Source organism: Pyxicephalus adspersus, chromosome 11 (genome assembly GCF_032062135.1).
Source record: "Pyxicephalus adspersus chromosome 11, UCB_Pads_2.0, whole genome shotgun sequence".
Taxonomy (NCBI): Eukaryota; Metazoa; Chordata; class Amphibia; order Anura; family Pyxicephalidae; genus Pyxicephalus; species Pyxicephalus adspersus.
In genome coordinates, this window is record NC_092868.1 from 5082210 (window position 1) to 5102464 (window position 20255).

The window sequence follows — 20255 nt, forward strand, 5'->3', positions numbered from 1 at the left end:
TATATATATATATATATATATATATATATATATATATATGTAACTAAAATATAATATAAAAAGCAATAAAAATACAAATAAAGTAATAATATCTAATAATAAAATCGATAAAATAAATTAATAAAATATTATCTAAACATAAAATAGAAATAGAAAATAAAAAATAAACTAATTAAAATACTCATTCCAAATATTGAACACGTACTGTTACTAAAATAATAATTTACATTTTTTAAAATTTTAAACAACATTATTTAACAAAAAATAAAGAAAAATATAAGAATAGTATTATTTTTAAATTAACGAATGCACATGAAAAGCGGACATTTTGGTGATCAGGTAAGGTATAACCACCTGTACAGTTACTCACCTGCTAATCTGACTGATGGCAGGACCCAGGTGAGGAGCAGAAGCAGCAGCATGATGCTGCTGAGCCTCTAGGAGGATGCTGCCGCTGCTGCCAGGGCACAACAATTATAGGCAATGGGCAGCCTGTGTTTGTGTTTCTGATTTACTTTAGTTCAGGGCGTTGGCTTTATAAGATTACGCTGTAAAAAACCCAGATGGGGAGGGAAGGGGGGTTGGAATGGAAGTTGCTAAGAGCTACTTACAGGCTGGGATTACATCAGACATGATAGGACTGTCAGGGAATGGCCTGCAATGTGTTTTATCTCTTTGCAGAGAGAGGAAGAGAATAAAGACATTAAAGGCTGGCTAGGAAAGCAACAGTTGGAATGAGATTTTAATGCTGATCGGGGGCACTAGGGGACATGTTTCTGGTATGAATGCCAACATCACAATTAGGCCTTTGTCTAAGCAATAGTGATACAGTAAGGGAAATTTAGATATTTTTCAGGTACTTCTTGTGAAAATACAGCTTAAAATTTGTGCAAAATCAATGAATATTGTCAGCAAAATCACTAGGGGGTGGAGATGGAGAATAAATAGGAACATGTCCCAAGTGGAAAATGTTAGACAAGTAATTTTTATGCATAATAAAGTATAGTGGGGGAAATGGACTCCTGCTGAATTGTGCAGTTAATTGTAAAGCCTCTGAATAGAATCTAAAAAATTGCTAGGGAAAGGGAAATGTGGTTTAACACGTTTTTGGCAGGTGCAGGGGATGCTGGGATGTGCTGGGTATTGTGGCATCTCACCCGGCAATTTTTTGACCGGGTAGGACAGCAGGTAAGGATGCTTATTACAAATTGGGCATCGCCTGTCCAATTTCGATATATCACCTTCACACTGATTCTTTTTCCTTCTACCTAAGAATGGCTTCCTCAAAGGAATGAGAATAAAAATTAGGTTAACATTATTTTTTATTGATTCTATAATTGATTTTTTTTCTCAAAAGGTCTGCAGTAATTAGAGGCATATGTATGGTAACAATCATGCTTTAGCCACACCCACCCACTTGACCCCACCCACAATTTGCATTGGTGCACTTAGTGTATCATCAATATTTTGGCCTTTTTTTTTACCACTTTTTAATGTTGTTAGGTATGTGTTTATAAATAAGTAATTCTGCTCCCCCTGCCGGACAATCTTGGTTTTGCAATATATTTTTTGGTCTGCCTTTGATGATGTCATCTCCTAGAGAAAGTGGGCGGTCCTAGCAGACACATTTGTACCCCTGCTGTTCTATTTAAGCCTACCCAAACATCGTTGGTATGTTTATATTGTTTTTTTATACACTTTGTTATGGTGAGATGTGTATTTTGTGGTATTGGTAGATTTTGGCTCTATTCCTTGAGATGATGGGGTTGTAATATTCATTGTTACATTTTTCAGAGCTGTATATCGGTTGTTTTATATAACTACTCATTTATGTGTTCTGTTTATTGCACTGATTTTGTTTGTTTCTAGTTTTATCTCTTCTCAAGTATACAAACCAAACAAGTTACACAATGTGGTGACTGGGAATTGTTTGCTAAATTTTGAGTTGCGAAGCCTCTGAACATAACATTGTTACCAATAATACTGAACTTGGCCAGAAAACCTATAAGCATGTGTCCCAAGTGAGATTTGTTGGGAAAAACATGATTTTGAAGCCCCTGACAACTTTTTGAGTTTCTTTTTCAACTTTGAGTTTTTATTTAAGGATCTAGAGATCTCCCATCTATCCCACAACTTCACCAGACATTTTAGTATCAATATTATGTTCAGATGTTTAGCAATTTACTTGTAGACATTGTAAGTTCACAAAACTGCAAATCACACCACTTGCAAAGGTCGATGCAATAAGTACTCTTACCTGCCTAATCGCTTGGTGTTGGTTGCTTGGACGCCCAGCACATCCCGGCTGCCCCTGATTTTGCTGGGACTGCATGAACTCCCATGCAAGCCAGCTGGCCAATAAAAATGACCAATGAGGGGAAAAAGGAAGAAGATGGTGGCACCCGCAATGGAACGGGAACAGGGAGTATAACAGAGTTTGGTCCACTTTAAGCCCAATGCTGCCAGTTGATGCCATAAAAGAGCCCAGATTTGGACTTCAAATTAGTTTGCCTCCAGACCATTCACTTCAACCAAGGTCTTCCCATAAGTTCATGGCCCATTTCAGGCATGTGGTTCACCACACTATTATTTATATTCACTCTATAAGGGAAATGGGGGAGGGGACTATGGCTATGGCAGTGGTGGATGGCGGTGCAGCTCGTGAAAGCAACACGTCACTTCGGGACACATGGTTCCTTTTCCTGTTCTTGAGGAAGAACCACACCCAAACCTGAACTACAGGACAAATGGGTTGTCAGATTGTGCTGCTGACCCTAAAAAATCCATAGTAGTTGAGTTGGGGCCCTTTGACAGTGACTCACCCCACAGTCATGTAATGGTGAGGAACACATTCCATGAATGCTATCTACCGCTTGGTGTGGACCTCCAAAAACCCTGAGACCTGGTGTAGTCATTATACCTTAGCCTTACCATGGCAGCACCCCAAAAATAACTTTCTGGTCTTCAGTAACATAGGGGCCACAAGCTCAAAAACAGCCTTTCTTTACCTTTTTAACATGGGAGAACCCTTGAAATAACTTTAAGGTCTTCAGGGAACCCCATCTATAATTACTATACCAACATCTCACAGTATATTAGTGTGGTGGTCAGTGGGGAGAATTCTTTCTACATTGCTGGACATTGGGAAGAATGCCACAATTACAGATAGCCAAAATGATCATTGGTGTTACTTAGTCTGACCCGAGAGGCCGATGAGGGGTAGATATAATGTTACGTTAATTGGTTGATCGGAAGGATGAGTTCAGTTCTATTGTATGATAAATCAGCAAGGCCAAAGTATATTACATAGTGTATTCCTAGAATAAGAATAGGCTGCAATTGGAGCACATTGCAAAGGTAGGTACCAGGTTAATAATGACCCCCTGACAACCACCAGTCTGCCATGTATATTAGAAACTGGGAGCTGGTTTGGTTATGCAAATAACCACGATTCCCATTGGCTGATGGCTAATGGGGTTGGTACCACTCTGGTCAATGAGAATGCTGCCTCATAGCAACTGGGCAGAAGCTGGTTATGGTAGCACCCCCACTGGTTGGTGGAGGTACTGCCTCTGACAACTGAAAACTTTGTTGGTGTTACTTGATACTACTATTACTCCTGATGACCACCACCCAATGAGAATGCTGCCTCGAAGGAAACGGGCAGAAGCTGGTGCCAGTAGTACCACAACTAGTTGGTGGTTATTAATAGCAGCACCACCTCCTGCACCACCTACCTTCTAAAACCAAGGAACCCCAGCAACCTCTGGAGGAACCTTGGAATTCCATGGAACCTTGGAACAGCCTTTCTTGACCTTTTAATATAGGGAAACCCTTGAAAAAACTTTCGGGTCTTCAGGGAACCCCCCCTATAATTGCTATATCCACAGTTTACAGTATATTGGTATGCTGGTCAGTGGGAAGAAATCTTCTTACATTGCTGGTCTTTGGGAAGATTGTCTCAGATAGCCAAAAAGATCATTTTTGTCACCTAGCAAACTCTTGACTGGAGGAACCTTGGAATTCCATGGATCCCTGGTTCACAAACACTGCTACAGATCAATTATCCTTTATAAAACATAACGTTTAAATTTTAGGTATTTTACCTAAATTGACCCCAATTTGCTTTCCTTATATGACTCTCGCATGTCGGTCAGTCAAGGTCATTTCTTCAACTTCTACTACTTTCCAAACATTAAAAAAAACTTGAGCAATGTATTCCAGTCAGATGGAAATTCAGTCTCTTAATGAATTATTCAGCCCATTTTAATGTGCCGGCCAAATACATCATTATCAATTAACATTAAGTGATAAGATTCTCACAATATGCAGAAGTAAATAAGTAGATGGCCTTCATTAGGACTAAATAATGAAAATGATTCAATTTACAGGCAAAAAAAAAATCTTTACAACATTATGTATTGCAATATTTAATAGTGGAGCGGTAAACAATAAAGAAAAGGAAAAATGGCTGCGAGACTAAGACTGTGATAAAGAAGATGAGAAGAAAATAAAATGGTCATACTGTGTTAGATACTTGTAAGAGAATGAATGGAGTTTAAAAAATACCCCTATATAAATATATAAATGGTCCATATAGAGAACTCTCTTCCCGATTATTCACTGTAAGATCATTACAAAGCACAAGAGGGCGCTCTTTGCGTGTGGAGGAAAAGAAGTTTAAGCTCCGGATAAGGAAGGGATTCTTCACTGTAAGATCTGTGAAAATCGGCTCCCTGAGGAAGAAGTTTCAGCAAGTTCTATAGATTGCTTTAAGAAAAAGTTGGATGCTTTTCTAGGAGCACAGAATATAACTGGGGATTAAAGATTTAAAGTAAACATAACAGAGATTGCTGATCCAGGGAACATCTTATTGCCTCATGAAAGCAGGAAGTAATTTTTTTCCCCTGTTAGAGGAAAATGAATCAGGGCTTTTTTGCCTTCCCAATTATGTTCATAGGATTTTTATCTGGGCCTGGTTTGCTTATGAAAATAACCAGGATTCCCATTCCCATGCTAGTAAGGGTGGTACTTCTCCGGCCAATGAGCATGCTGCCTTTTAGCAACTAGGTAGAAGCTGGTTATGGTTTACCTATTGGTTGGTGGTTATTATAAGGGGTACTGCCCCTGACTACTAAAAACTTTGTTGGTGTTACTTGATGGACTGATGGCTATTAGGGGTGGTACTACTCCTGATGGCCACCACCCTATGAGAATGCTGCCCCCTAGGAACTGGGCCAGTAGTACCCCAAATGGTTTGTGGTTATAAGTGGCAGCACCATCTACTAATGACTACCATGAGAGTGCTGTCCCTTTTGGAAATTGGAAGAAGCTGGTGCCAACCAGGGGACCCCCATATAGGCTCTCTTCTTTTTTTACTACACCCCTGATGTCAACCTTTCTCTTTCAATGGAAGCAATGGTGTATTTAACACATATTTGCAGATATTGCCATGTTTGGTACCTTAAAGTGTACCTGTGCTTTGATGTGCGTTTCTTCCTCTGATCCCATGAAGGGTATATCAATGTACAGCTGTATATGCCTTGTGTCACACCGCAAACCACCAACCATTAATTATTATATTGAAGTGCAAACTTCCACCCTTCCCTTTTCCCTTTTTGCATTGTATTAGAACAGTGTGGAGAAATTATTGTCAGGCTGGGGCACTGACATCACCTCCCTGTTATCTCGCTGGCGTCATGTTGTTTTATTTTATGAATATCAGACAGGAACAGAAAGTCACCATAATATGATGATGATATCAGCTGCCTAAAGTGCACCAGAGCTCCTACTATGCACATTAAATTATTATTTTTTTTAATCTTGGAGAGATGGAGTGGAGGGTGCCCTGCATGGAGTTTGTATTTCTTCTGTTCCCGTGCAAATTCAATAGGGGCGAAGATACAAACCTTAAGTTCTGCTTTAAATAAATCCCTCTCATACCAAATATTTGCCCATGACAGATTTTAATATATATTGCTATATTGGTTCTTCTGCAGAATGCAAGGACCCGATCCCAACACTTATTTCAACTGCATCAATTAACCCCATATGTTCGTTAAAGTATGCTTGAAGCAAATCTGTTTTTTGGCATTTTGTACAGTAGAATAAGGAATGGCTGGGGAAGGGGGGGGGGGGGGTTGTGGAACACTTAGCTAGCTTTAATATGCATTGCTGTATTTGCAAACCAAGAATCCCTTTTGATGCAAACATTTGTTAAAGGTTCATTTTGAGTCATCGCGGTTTTTCACCCCCCTTTAGCACCTCACATGTATATATTGTAAGAAGCTTGGATTGGAGCATTGACCATTCTTTGGGGTTTTTCTTTAAACACTTGTATTTTCTTTGGCATAGGTATGACATGGGTTAATACATGATTGTACCACTAGGTGTCCCCACAATCCGAGCCTTTAAACCTTTAATGGAGCCTTTTGCTTTGAAGAAAAAGTTTCCCCCATTCCCAGTGGTTATATTGTAGCATGCTGAAGGTTAACCAGCTGCTGTTACATTTATTACCCTGAAAGGAACTCACAATTTAATGTCTAGAATAGAGTTTATTGGGTTTTTTTAACATGGGGGAACCCTTGAAATAACGTTCAGGTCTTCAGGGAACCCCTTCCATAATTTCTTTATCCACAGTTTACAGTACATTAGTGTGGGGGTCAGTGGGAAGAATTCCTCTTACATTGCTGGCCATTTGGAAGAATAGGGATGAACGAGAATGCCTCTGACATTCTCACAAAAATTTCTTTGAACTTCTGATGGGTCGAAATTTCAGCGAACCGATTTTGCGCACCCATAGGAAGATCGAAGAAATTATTACAGGAGGAGTACTGTGGCTGCATTCATGAGTGTGAGTCCCGCAGCTGTGCTCATGATTAAATGCAGCCTTGGGGATTATCACAGGAGGATCCCGCAGCTGCATTCATTCATGATGAGCACATGATGTGTTCTTGGATACAGAATCTCTTTCCAAGTACACATACTACAGGGCTGCAGGAGCAATCATTGATTGGTCTTGCAGGTCCCAAAAAATTAGATCCCGACAGCCGAATTTACACAAGCCAATCTCGCTTACATGTTCGGTAGGGCAGAACCACCTGATTCGCCGCGAGATCGAATTTTAAAATTTTGCTTGCTCAACCCTAGGGAAGAATTTCTCCCTTACAGATAGCCAAAAAGATTATTGGTGTCACTTATACTGACCGAAGAGTGACACATTTTTCAAGGAACCCTCAACAACCTCCTGAGGAACCCCGGCTGAGAAAAGCTGATCCATACCATAGTCATATGGTCCAAGGCCAGTTGTGGAAACCAATTACTGTATCTCCATTTTATGGCCCCATAGGACCTGCACCCCGTCACGGGAAAAAAGAGAGTGAGTCACATGACCCTGGGTAATTGTCCTTATTCTGAAAGCCAATTGGAGAGGAGCAAAGTCAAATATCTGAATTTGTACTGGGACCACTAGCAAGCCAACTTTTAAGATCTGTATAAGCTATAAATCCTCTTCTGTATACTGGGAGGATCTCATGCTCACTCACATTGGGACGGACTTCTTTGACTTTGACGATAAGCTCCGCCCTGGAGGTACTCACTCTTCTGACTGCTTCAAGAGGACTGGAAGATGTGAAATATGTGCAGTAGAGGACTATGCAAACAAAATATATGGAGGGGGAATATGGGGCAATAGGGACTGGCCTGTTGTTTGACCTCAACACATGTACCCTATTATTAGCATGTCACAAGGACAGGAAGAAAAGGAAAATCTCCTAAATGGTGAGAAATCTGGACAGATATATAATACAAAAGTCAAATAATACTATACTAATACTATAATAATAATATCAATTTTTGTGCACGCAGTGTAAGTGCCTTAATTTGACCTGTGTCAGCCTCTTGCAGTCCCTATACAGCAAAGCTCATATTGGGGGATGGAGAAGAAGCACAATTAGCCAATCAGCAAGAAAGAAGCATCCTAGGAGAATAGTGACAGAGAGGGTTATTCAACTTCTGCTTCTCTTTTCACTGTCTAATCATAGGCTGGTAGAGGAATAAAACCTGTAAATGCTACTAAACCACCACAGAGAAAAGTCATGACAGTTATATTCCCCTACTGGAAACATTGGGTTGCTACATGATTGGATATTGTTTGCCCCACATTCACTAAGCTAAGTGAATCGTCTGTTTTAGAGAGTAAATATCAATTTGAATTTATAAACTTCAAATTGATTCTCATCACAGGTGTTCAAGTATCCGACTATTAAACCTATAAAAGAGGAAATATTTGCATGGGCTTTACACCTAACCATGCCACTCTGATTACAAATTTTTCTATTATATATGACTAATTTCCAGATTCTTCTTAGCTGTTGTATTCAGTAATTGTCTTCTGTCTACCAAGCTCCGTAGCTCAAACAAAGATAGATCCGTGACTCCTCCCCCTTTCTTAAGAGCATTCGATGGCAATTGGTTGCAGCGTGGGTCCCAATGGCAGGCACCCTGCTGGCCCAACGGCCGTCTACAAAGCACAAAGCCCGTGCTCACAAAGCATTTGCACCTACGTAGTACAGCCCCATGGCCATCAACGGCAATATCCCATGGCTGGGGAGTCCCATAGATTCTCATAGTGTGACTACCTTGCAGTGATGACAAGAACCCTTTGAATGAACCTGAAAATGAGGTGAATGAGTTATAGGTTATAATATATGAATATGGGTTGAATGAGGTTATAATATAAAAGGTTATAAGTACTCAGTATTCACATACCCTTTAAATCACATCCCAACCCAAAAAACTAAATTCATTATATTGCAGTGTTGTACTTCTTAGATTTGGTGGCTGAACTTGTTCATCATTAGCCATTGATCTTAAACACTAACACAATTTCTGTTCTATGATGACAAAACTCTCCACTTTATTGTATGTTTGAAAGAGCAGTGTTGTCACCCTTGGACAGAACCACAGAACACTTCCTTTTCTCCATACATAAAGGGGGAGGGGTTCTGTAGCAGAGACACCGCTATATCTGATACGTCAACAAAAGTTCTCTGCTGGGGATTGCATAACTTTTAGGTTCCTCATTTTGTTGAAAGTTTTTGATGACTTTTTTGCATTTCACTTTATTATAATATTTTTATATGCGTTTCAAAGAGGAAGTTCAATGGTTGAAGAGTTTCACTGATTTTAATGTCCCAGGGGTAAAGCCATGTAACTGACAAGTTTTGTTTTACATTACTGATCCCGACAACGGCTGAGGACAGATTCACCGTATACAATCAATAGAATGGCGTCGTTCTTTGGAGTTGTTGGTACTCTCTTGTCTTTGGTGGCATTTGGTGAGTATTTTATTTTTTTCTAAATATGATATTTAATATCTTTGTAGAATGATGAATGTACTATGTATTCTGGTTATTCCTTTGCAATTTATATTTTATATATGTTCATATTATATATATGTGTTTGTTTATATGTTTTCACCCAGGGCTCACCCAGTCTTGCATAGAATATACACATTTTTACATTGAATTTGTTTTACTTTTTATTCCTACATTTTCAAATTTTAGGATAAAGTTGGATGAATCTTTGGTGAAAACAAACCCTATAAATTCCATTTTGTAATTCCAGCCTATGTGGTAGCAGGAGCGGTATTAGACAAAATTAAGAAAGGGCCCCAAATGCACAGCATCCACTCTCCATGCACTCCGGTCAACTGGGGTCCTGGAGACAGTGGGGGCATTTGGCAACTGGACCAGCTTGCCAGATCGGCACAAGTTACCACTACAGATTACAGAACACCTCCTCCCTTTGTTGGGAAGAGGAGCAGGTGTTCTGTAGTTCCTGCATACTTGTTAAAGGCAACACCACTGCTCGTTCATAATAATGGACAGTGTGTGAATGTTGCCACCCTAACACACGCAGTGTGTAACTATTAGGATCAGGGCTACCATCAGGAGGGACAAGGGGTGCTTCTGTACTGGGCCACAATCATAAGAGTTGGATTTTTGCAATGCTGAAACTTTTGGGGAAGGGGTCCAGAAAGTTTACTATGTATGAGGCCAGAAATTTCCAATGGCTGCCTGGGTAGGATCACCAGGGGGAAACAATTAGACAGAAAAGGTAAGGAAAATGCAGTGACCACATCTAAGACTCCTTCCACAACCATCCATCGAATTACCGCATTGTAAAATGCACGAACCATCATGCACTACCTACAGATGCATGGCATGCAGTCCACCGTGTGTTGCAGTGTCACTCCAAGGCACTAGAGGGCATGGGTGTTATAATGGAAACATTCTGTGTGTTGCGGTGCATTGCATTTAAAAGTGCAGAATTATTCTATGAAGCATTAAAGGTTGCGTTGGGACGAATGTTTAATATTGCATTTTCAATGTACATGCATTCATGCAGTACACAGGTGCACATTTTTATATTTGGGTTTACATACAACGTAACACAAACTTTTGGCCAAGTTTACAGTCAATGTTTGCAAATCTCAAATCTCCAGGTAATGAGATACTCACTGATGTGGAAATGGGGAAGTAAAACCCACCTGCAAACTGTCCTCTGACACCCAAATATTTCCCCTATGAGCTGTGACTTCACAGAGATAGCAAGTCAGTACCTGTTTACATATAAGAACTTCTGACCTTCCCTTTTTTCACTCATGTAGTGCTCCCTGCAATGCAATAGGCATATAAACTGGGAATAACCACAAAAAAGAAATGTATTACCATGTAAATAGTCATAGAAAATAACATATAGTTATGATCGACAACTTTTTAGGTTTGAAAAATTTGGGTAAAATTTGAATGGTCTTTGTCCTATTGGATAAGTTTCCCTTTACTTCTTGCCCAGGAAGTAAAAGAAGATCTCTTAAAAGCAAAGTGAATTCTCCAGTTAGTGGTCACTGAAATACACGCACCCATTGGAATATTCCTCATTTCTTGGTTTGGTGAAAACTGTAGGATTTTTGAATTCTCCATCATTTTTTGTCTGTAGGACAATTGTCACCAGGACCAACTGAGGGCTTTGTTTGCTAAGCTGTGCTAAAGGCAGAGTTCACCAAAAACTCATGTTGTTCTTTTTAGTTATTCTTTCCACTGGCCACTAACATAAGATGATATGTTCTTTTAACCTCCTATGGTTTTAGTAGGGGTTCTTCAAGACCTGAAAATCACTCCTAGGGTTCCTCAAGAGAACAAGGTTGAGGTAGGTTGCGCTCTCCAAATTATTGAGTATTGCAGCATCAAACTTCATTGGGATCGATCCACCCTCCCATCCACGAGTCATCTGCTACAGGGGAAGTCGACTATTTTATACTCACAGAACTGTAAAGTAATAGAAGTCCAGATCAGTCTAGGCAGTGGGAGGAGCTAAAAGGTGGGAGGGGCTAAAATGAGGTACCAAGAATTATGAGGTCCATAAAACACTATTTTTCAACAATATCTGACCAAAAAATGAAATATGAGCTTTGGTGGACACTCCCTTTAAGTGCGACTTATCTTTACTGTCCAAAGGAGAAATTATTTCAATCCAGAAGTATGATAGTTAAAGAATGAACGCTTATTTCTGATTGGTTGTTACAGTTTAATATATAATGATAAAATAGATAAATCTGAGTCATCATCTCTGTTTCCCCTGTAGGATACGCACTCAGTTGTATGGATTGCCGATCTGCGGATGAAAAGCAGTGTATTGGCCCCACACTCACTTGTGCACACGGCTTTGTATGTAAAGCTGAAAAAATAACCTTCAAAGGCCGTAAGTTTTTTAATAACTATGGAATCGAAAGTTATCCCTTATGTCTGACCGTTCTAAAAAAAGTCTCCTGGCAGTGCTAAAAAAAAAAATTAACTCAGGGTTGCTTCTCTGGCCCCTTCTCATGTAGTATCTTCTTTGCGCCACTAGATGTCCTCAGTCTTTAAAGTTCGAATGATGCTCAGCATTACCCAACTCAGAAGACTGGGAACCTTCTGTGAGCGCAGTGTGCAAGCACCTATCCTATGGGAGACAGCACACCTAGCTATATACATAGACATATACTGAAAGCACTGCTCTGAGCTTTTTTTTTATTTTCATTGCAATAAATAAAAGAATTCATTTTCCTATAGACTGCAACGTGACAGGAAGCTATGTTAAGACCTGTGCACCCATAAACCAATGTGCCCTCAAAGGAATTGCCAGGTTTCCCAAAGGAATGAATTTAAAGATGAGTACCTCATGCTGCACCACCAACAACTGTAACCCAGATCAACCTACCTGTAAGAGTTTACTTTTCCTTCCTTTTATAATTGCTTTAATTCAAGAGTATTTTTATCGGGGACACAATAATTAAACCACAAAAAGGTCAAACCCTATCTGAATATAAAACTGTTCCCATATGTCTGGTTCCCTATTGAAAAGAATTGGCTTAATTGTTATCCCACTGGCCACTTGATAAATGGGAAGAAATCTAACTAATGCTCAGATGGCAATGTCAACATGTTCCCTCTTTCTAGCACTATCTCAGCAGCGCAGCTTACACTAATCTCTCTTCCAAATATTAATAACTCAGAAGCTTAGCTCACCTGGTTCCTTCTTCTTAGCAGTAGCTCAGCAGCTCAGCTCCCTCTTTTCCCTCCTCCTATCGATAGCTCAGCAGCTCAGCTCAACTTTTTTCCACCTCCTGGCAGTAGCCCAGCAGCTCAGCTCATCATCTCTCCCCCTACTAGTAACTCATTAGCACACCCTGTTCTCTCCTCCTATCAATAGCTCAGCAGATCACCTGACATTGTTCTCTCTTCCAAACAGTAATTCAGCAGCTTGGCTCACTCTGTTCCTTCCACAAAGCAGTAGTTCAGCTCTTTCTGTTCCCACCTGCTAGCAGTAGCTCAGCTCTTCCTGTTCCCTTCTGGTAGCAGTAACTTAGCAGCTCAGATCACCCTGCTTCTTTCTACCAGACTCAGCCTGTGCTGCTACACACTCCTATTGGCAACACAGCAGCTCAGCTCCCCCTCTAAATAGTAGCTAAGCTGCTGCTGTCCTAGTAGTGTCTAGTTATTGACTCAATGGGCCTGATTTAATAAAGTTCTCCAAGGCTGGAGAGGATACACTTTCACGAGTGAAGCTGGGTGATTCAGCAAACCTGGAATGGATCTGGTCTATAATTGAAAACATTAACTAACAAATAGCAAATTACTTTTAGGAAATCCATCCCAGGTTTTCTGGATTATTTAACTTCACTGATGAAAGTGTATCCTCTTCAGCCTCAGAGAGCTTTAATAAATTAAGCCCAATACCCCCCTTACTATGCTCCCTTACTCCCCCTCCCTGATTTCCAGCACAACCCTTCTCCATATCGGCCCTGCCTTCCTCTGTCTCAGCAGAATATCATATTTAAAATACAGAATTATTTTTTTCTGGCAATCTAAATCATCTCTTCTTCTCTCCATCTAAGTTCCAGCGGCCGTTTTAAAGCACAATGGGATAGAATGCCCATTCTGCATGTCTGAAGGCAGCGACTGTTACTCTTCCGAAAACATGCCCTGCACCGGCAATGAGACCATGTGCATTTACCAGACTGCAGACATAACAGGTAATTATAATGGATCATTTATTTTATTCTTTCTTTTATTGTATTCTAATCTTATATTATTCCCAATCATTTTTAGATCAGCTGATTTAGGACCTTGGAACAATAAAGTAAAACTGTTCCAAAACTATTATAGGATGCATTAAAAAATCCCCTGAAACGCCTCCTTAGTCCCTTCATTCCCACCAATCATCAAGTTGCTTTTTTCAAAAACACCTTTAAAATGGTTTTGTCCCCATCTACGTCCGGGGTCACAAGTTCCACCATGATGTGTCTTCCGGGAATGATGACCACTGCAGTCCATGCACTATGATGACCAGTCTCAGTGTCGCCCCCCTCTGTGATATCATCATACCCTTGTGAGGGTCTTTAGGACCTTTGAGAACCCCAATGATGTACATCCAATAGAAAGTGTTCATGTAACTAGGAAGCAATCTGGACAGTCAAGGAAGGATCCTTCCATTCTGTAACCCAGAAGAATCAAGCCCTAGGGGTTAAGACCCACCAGATCACATGATTTGGGGTGTGGGTATCTGGGGCTTTGAAAGCTATGTACACAGGTGCAATTTCTGTTAATCTTTCATAGTCATTTCCAGTGACAGATGAACTAATGAGCACTGTGTTCTATATCGAAGGAAGGGGGAAGGATGAATGAGTAGCACCCGACTGTGCTCGTCTTTATTGACATGCATAGCAATCATTCCCAATTGGTCAGTAAACAATGACAGGGACCACTGTAAGCATGTCAGATTTTCATCTAAGACCAGCACATTTGTTCTTCTTGGGTGACAATGAAGAATAAATAATTGAAGGATTAGATACCTTGTGCAGTGAACCTTATGAAAAGTGCTACTGTTCAGATTTACATGATTAAAATTCAATCAAAGATTTATTTTATTATTTGCTTAGACCGGCATTTCCACACCAGGGTTCCATGAAATTCTAGGGTTCCTCCAGAGGTTGCTATGGGTTCCTTGAACAAGTTGTACCAGTTACATCACATTTCTCAAGGGGTATGTAAAGATAAGGGGTGTCAATCTGAAATAGAGGGCCAAAATTAAAAACGTAGACAATGTCGCGGGCCAACCTTGAAATTTATTGAAAAAATTGAGGACTTTTTTTCTCATTAGATATAAAATTTCATCATATGGAAACAAAGAGGTTTTGCTTCACATTCAATCTGGAACAAGCATATAATAGAAAAAGGCATACGATTTTTTTTTAAATTTTAAGAAAAAAATCTTATGCCTCTTTCTCTGTTTGTAGCCTTCTGAATTTAATTTAAATGGGAACCTTTTTGCACAGGCTAACAATAATAACAATATTCTTCTATGAAAATCCAACTATTCAAGTCCATGCCTTGGAGTAGCAAGGAAAAGTACAGCTGAAGGGGTAATGCTGGAAATGGCAGACGCGGCCCATGCGGAGCTAAATGGCCCACCGCTGGAACTCCCTCTTCAATGAAATAGCGTCGCTACTAAAATTGCCGGCATTACTTGGTCTATAAAACAGTCCAATGCGGGGCCACACATAGGCATGAAAAGTGTAATGACGCGAGTAATGCCGGGAATTGTGGTAGCGGCGCTATTTCAATGCAGTGATGGGCCAGCTGCAATTCATATTTAGGATACCTTTGGGGGTCAAAAAAAAGGATGTTGGGGGCCAAATTTGACAGAGTTTGATTTGACCCCTGGTATGGATGTTCTCATTTGGATAAACATCAATATCACTCCTACATAACCTAAAAAAAGGTTTATACATCAAAGAAAACATTATTTTATGCTCCATCTATGCATATCTTATTATGTGCCCCATATTTATATTATCTATTAATACATATCCATCACCAACATCTTTAAATATTTCACATTTATATTTACCTACATCTATCCCCATAACCGTTATGGCTTTATTTATCTTGATGCCCCAATTCTAATAGCAGATATTACAATTATGGATTAATGACCAATCAAAATATTCCTTCCCTTTCCTACATGTCCCTTAAAAGGAAAAAACCTTGTTCTGTCCATCATGCTTTTTAAATGATCATCACTGTAGTGTATTAGATTTATCCTTTCAATCTCTAAATATATTCCCCGTAAAGTTTATTGAGAACTATATTCTAACTTATTTCCTAGATACCATGGAATATAGGATTATTTTAAATTTTACATTTTTGTTAAAACAGATTGTAATTTGTATTTCCTTAGTGGGAAAATCATTAGAACGGAAAGCCTTTCGTGGTTGTGCCACACAAAGCATCTGCAATCTCATACGCTTGTCCTACGGCTCCAATGGAATCCACACCGACATTAAGATCTCCTGCACCAGTGGGACCAAAGGTCTCCAAAACGGCTTCTACATCTTAGCTATCATTTGTCCTTTTTTGCTGAAATTGTTTGAAAATGTTTAAGAAAATGTAAAAAAAGAATAAAGGGTTCTGTGTCGAAGGGTAAATATATGGGCTTAATCACATGGGCCGTTGGGTGTACAGGGACAGGGCAACTGGACGCCAACCAATGATCAACTGCCTCCTATGTGCTCCTAACATTGAAATAAATGAGAATGGTGCACACATACCTGCCCATGTGATTGAGTCATAAGGCTTTTGGGTAAATTTAAAAATGTTTGGGCCAAATAAAACATTTTGACCTGATTAACAAAGCCACGCCATGTTATCTGTAATCAGTTTGACCCTGGAGACCCAAAATCAAAAGATGCATGATTATGTAGCCAAAAAAGCCCAACTTTACCTTGTGGGAAGAGTAAACATTTCTATTCCCCAACATTTCCTAAAATAAAAAAAATCAGCAGCTCAGCTCTTCCTGGCAATACTTACCCCACTTCCGGCACTGATCCCACATGCTCATGGCCTGGATGTCCAGTGCCGGATATCTTAAGGACTGAATGACCGCCATTGTGATGGCCATGTCTCATGGCTCTGAGAAGCTGCAGAAAAAAATATTCTATGATCTAGAAGTTTCAAGAAAAGGAGATTTTAGGGAAGCTCAGAAGGAAGCTCTACAAAATTTGCAGCAAATGCCAAAATGTTTTTCTGGTTGCAATATCAAGCTCATAAAAATATTTCTGCTTGTGCCTAACGATAAATATTGATTATTCTTGCTTGAATTTTTTTATAATCTTTGCACTGTTACTGTTTGACTTCCGACTTTCTGTGCTGTTTAGTAAGTAAGTTATCACCCTATATCTGTGGTTTGTAATAATAATTGTCAAGACTAAGAACTATAATAAAGAAAAAGTCTTCAATACTTTATGTCTTGTTCTGATTTCTATGGGCTCTACTTATCAATGATTCCCCTGTCAATTCGCTCTAAAATCATTCTTTTTATTTGTTTATTTCCTATTCATTTACTATTGTGACAGCTGTGCACTTTTGATGGTTGGCCACTAGGAGGCAAAACAAGTCATTGTTTTAATAGGAACTGCCAGTGCAATCTGCCAGGGAATTTCAGATGAATTGTTTGGGGAAAAATGTAAAAGCAGAGCTCTTTATTAAGCCATATCAATATGAGTATATGAAATATGAGGTGGTCACTTAAAGGCTGGATTCACTCTGCAGGTGTTAAAATACATGCAAATGTGTGAGCTATTATCACATTTATCAAATATCATATATGGCGGCTTACCTGTCCCAAGATATTCAGGCTGCATTAGTTTTCTTCTGGCTTTTATAATCACCTAGTAATCCTATAAGTAACACATTTCCTGTCCAAGGGTTACAACACTCTATAACTATAAAGCAACTTTTCTCATTTCTATAATTTAGGGGAAGGTTCTCTTTAAGAAGACATCAAGGGTCCCTTAGACCCCTGATTTCATGAAATTTAGGCTGTCCAGGCACAAACTGCGCTCAATCAGATTCTACCCCATTGGTGTGATGGCTTCCATCCCAGGGGTGACAGCCTCGAACCCAGGGCTCATTGAGTAGCGATTGGGGGGCTTCACAGATGCCTAATTCACAGAAAACCCCAAAGCCAGCTCTTCATTAATGAAATCACGGCTACAGCAGCTGTAACTATACAATATGACAGGAAGGAGGGCCACTTTAAGGCAATGCTTTGGCAAGAATTGCTATCGGAGCACCGTTTCAAAATGGATAATTATCAGTAATAATTATTGTTTTTTACAGGATTTGGCTACCATACACAACTCCATGGTAGGTGGACAATGTTATCTCAGACAGACAGGAATTTCCCTATCCTTGGATCTGTGCCCGGATATGACTGTGCTGATGATGATGTACTAATGCTAATGATGTGAACCCATCCCCCACCCATCTTTTTTATTACCCCAGCTTTTTGACCCAATGAACTTAATGGATGATATAAAGCATCCTGGTTGACACCCTTCGGAGCTAATTTACCAAAGGGCTACACACTGTTCACTTACCAAGGCTTATTATCACCTTTAATGGTGATATGAACCTAGCTAACTAAATGCAGCAATAGTTCACTCTGTAAAGAATACCCAATCACGTGCAAGGAAATCTAAAAAACACAGGATTTTTTCGATGCATGTGATTGGATGCCTGAAGTCAACAGAGCTGCATCTCATTTGCTAAGCTAAGTGAAGCATCCATTGCATGGTGATTATTCACTTTGCTAAGTTATACTATTAATACCAAGACTTTATACATGTCTTACCCCCATACATGGTCAGATAGTTTAGGGACTTTCAACAAATTAAGATACATTTACAATTAAACTGTTATTTATGCATATATGAAAACTAAAATATCAGTACAAAACATGGTATAAAATCCTGTATTAGCAATGAATGACAAGGCAAAACCTTAGCCATCAAAGGAGCCTGTGTGTCTCTTCCTTGAATAGGAGCCGGAATCTTTGCACCATAGGACTAATTAGTCCGCATATCATTTTGGTGAAAGGACCAATTTCCATTTCTAAATTTGAGCTAATGGGACTAATATTTGTGATTAGTATAACATTTGCCAGTTCATCCAAATTATCAGAAATTTGAATCCCATGCCTTCTATTGGAATTTGGTAAATAATTTTTGTATCTTGAACCCTAACATGTGTCCTTGTGTCCTAACCTGTGCATTACTTCTTTATTAAAGCAGACCTGTCATTTTTTGGCTTTTATATGAACCTCATATTATAAAAGGGATCTAAATCCAAAATACAAATGTTTAGATGTGCTTGATGCATTAATTTGTTTTCACATGCTAAAATTCTTTTTGACCTGCTGATTCAAATAATAACACATTTCCTGTCTTAAGGTGACAACATTTACTCCCCTGTATCAGGACAACAGGAAGGGACAACTGACACCCTCTCTCTACATATCTCCTTGATCCTCTTTTCTCTTTCTCTCTTCTCAATTCCCTCTACTTTTGTTTTTTTTCTCATTGATTCTCTCTCCTAAATTCTCTCTTCTTTTTATCTCTCTCTCTCTCTCTCTCGCCTCAATTCTATCTTTTTCTTTCTATTTTCTCGCTCACCCCTCCTTTTCTTCTCCTCCTCTGTCTGTCTCTGTCTACCCGATCCTTTCTTCTCTCTTTCTCTCTCCTCGATCCTCTCTTTTTCTCTCTCTTTTCTCACTCCCCCTCTTCTCTCTCTCTCTCTCCTCTCCCCCTCTCTTCCTCATCCTCTCCTTTCTCGCTCCTGGATTCTCTCTTATCTTACTCTCTCTCCTCGATCCTGTCTTTTTCCCTCTCCTTTTTCTATCCCTCTTCTCTCCTCTCTTTCCCATTCTTTTCCTCTCTTTTCATTCTCTCTCTCTCCTTTTCCCCTCCCTCCTCTTTCTTCTCTCCCCTTCTGTCCTTCTCTTGGATCCTCTGTTTTTCTCTTTCCTTCTCACTTTCTCTTCTGCCACATGGGTATGGTCTAATGTTACCATTTTTCCTTAGGCCCTGGGTATTTTTCAGCAGCTGTGATGGAGGCAAAAGAAGTGAAGGAAGGGTTTAGCATTTCGGCACTGTATTACTTTAAAAAAGTGTATGCTCTATGAGGGGGTGCTGAGAAGTTCCTGGCTTTGCCCCATTCCAGATGAAATAGAAAAATGAGTGTGGGGGCATATGACAGCCCAATATCTTAGTATGTAACTGTGCAAATATCAGGTCTTTGGGATTCTTAAAACAGTTTTGTCGTTTAGTGAGAAGCTGTGATGGCAGAGGTACAAGCAAGTTTCACGTCGTTGGAGTTATGGGCCGTCATGAAGTTTTTGTTTCTCCAGGGAAAGTCAGCAAAGGACATTCACACTGAGATGTCACAAACACTGGGAGAGAAGTGTCCTTCCTACAGCACTGTCAGAACCTGGATATCTCGTTTCAAGACTGGGCATTTCACCGTTGAAGATGAGCCCCACAGTGGGCGCCCTCAAACTTCAACTGACCCGGCAGCCTGCGATGTCCATGAGCTGATTATTGAGAACCCGTGAATATCCGCAAAAAAGATAGCCCAGATACTTGACATCTCAAGGGAGTGTGTTGGGTTTGTTATCACCACTATCCTAGACATGCGCAAGCTTTCATCAAAGTGGGTGCCGAGGAATGCGTTGAAGCATCCAAAGCTGTTTTGGCCCATTGTGAAGCTGCCAGGACTTTTTGGCTAGGTTAGTGCCTGAGGATGAAACCTGGCTCCACATCCATGATCCTGAAACCAAGGAACAGTCAAAGGAATGGCACCACAGCGGGTCCC

At 39.9% G+C, this 20255-nt stretch overlaps 2 protein-coding genes across 2 annotated transcripts in view; one reads left to right on the forward strand and one right to left on the reverse strand.

Moving 5' to 3' along the window:
* The window catches only part of LOC140341092 (uncharacterized), a 10266-nt gene extending 9776 nt beyond the window's left edge, over nucleotides 1–490 (reverse strand). Inside the window, exon 1 of the mRNA XM_072426632.1 lies at nucleotides 371–490. Coding sequence (XP_072282733.1) covers nucleotides 371–422 — 52 coding nt within the window. The 5' untranslated portion in view covers nucleotides 423–490. The remainder of the gene's footprint in view (nucleotides 1–370) is intronic.
* A 1129-nt stretch (nucleotides 491–1619) lies between these two features.
* Nucleotides 1620–16842, forward strand: LOC140340632 (phospholipase A2 inhibitor and Ly6/PLAUR domain-containing protein-like). Its single transcript, XM_072425938.1, has 6 exons — nucleotides 1620–1671; nucleotides 9264–9338; nucleotides 11647–11763; nucleotides 12114–12263; nucleotides 13439–13576; nucleotides 15784–16842. Exons 2-6 carry the CDS (start codon nucleotides 9287–9289, stop codon nucleotides 15984–15986), a joined length of 660 nt encoding a protein of 219 aa, XP_072282039.1. The 5' UTR covers nucleotides 1620–1671; nucleotides 9264–9286; the 3' UTR covers nucleotides 15987–16842.
* The last annotated feature ends 3413 nt before the right edge of the window (nucleotides 16843–20255 follow it).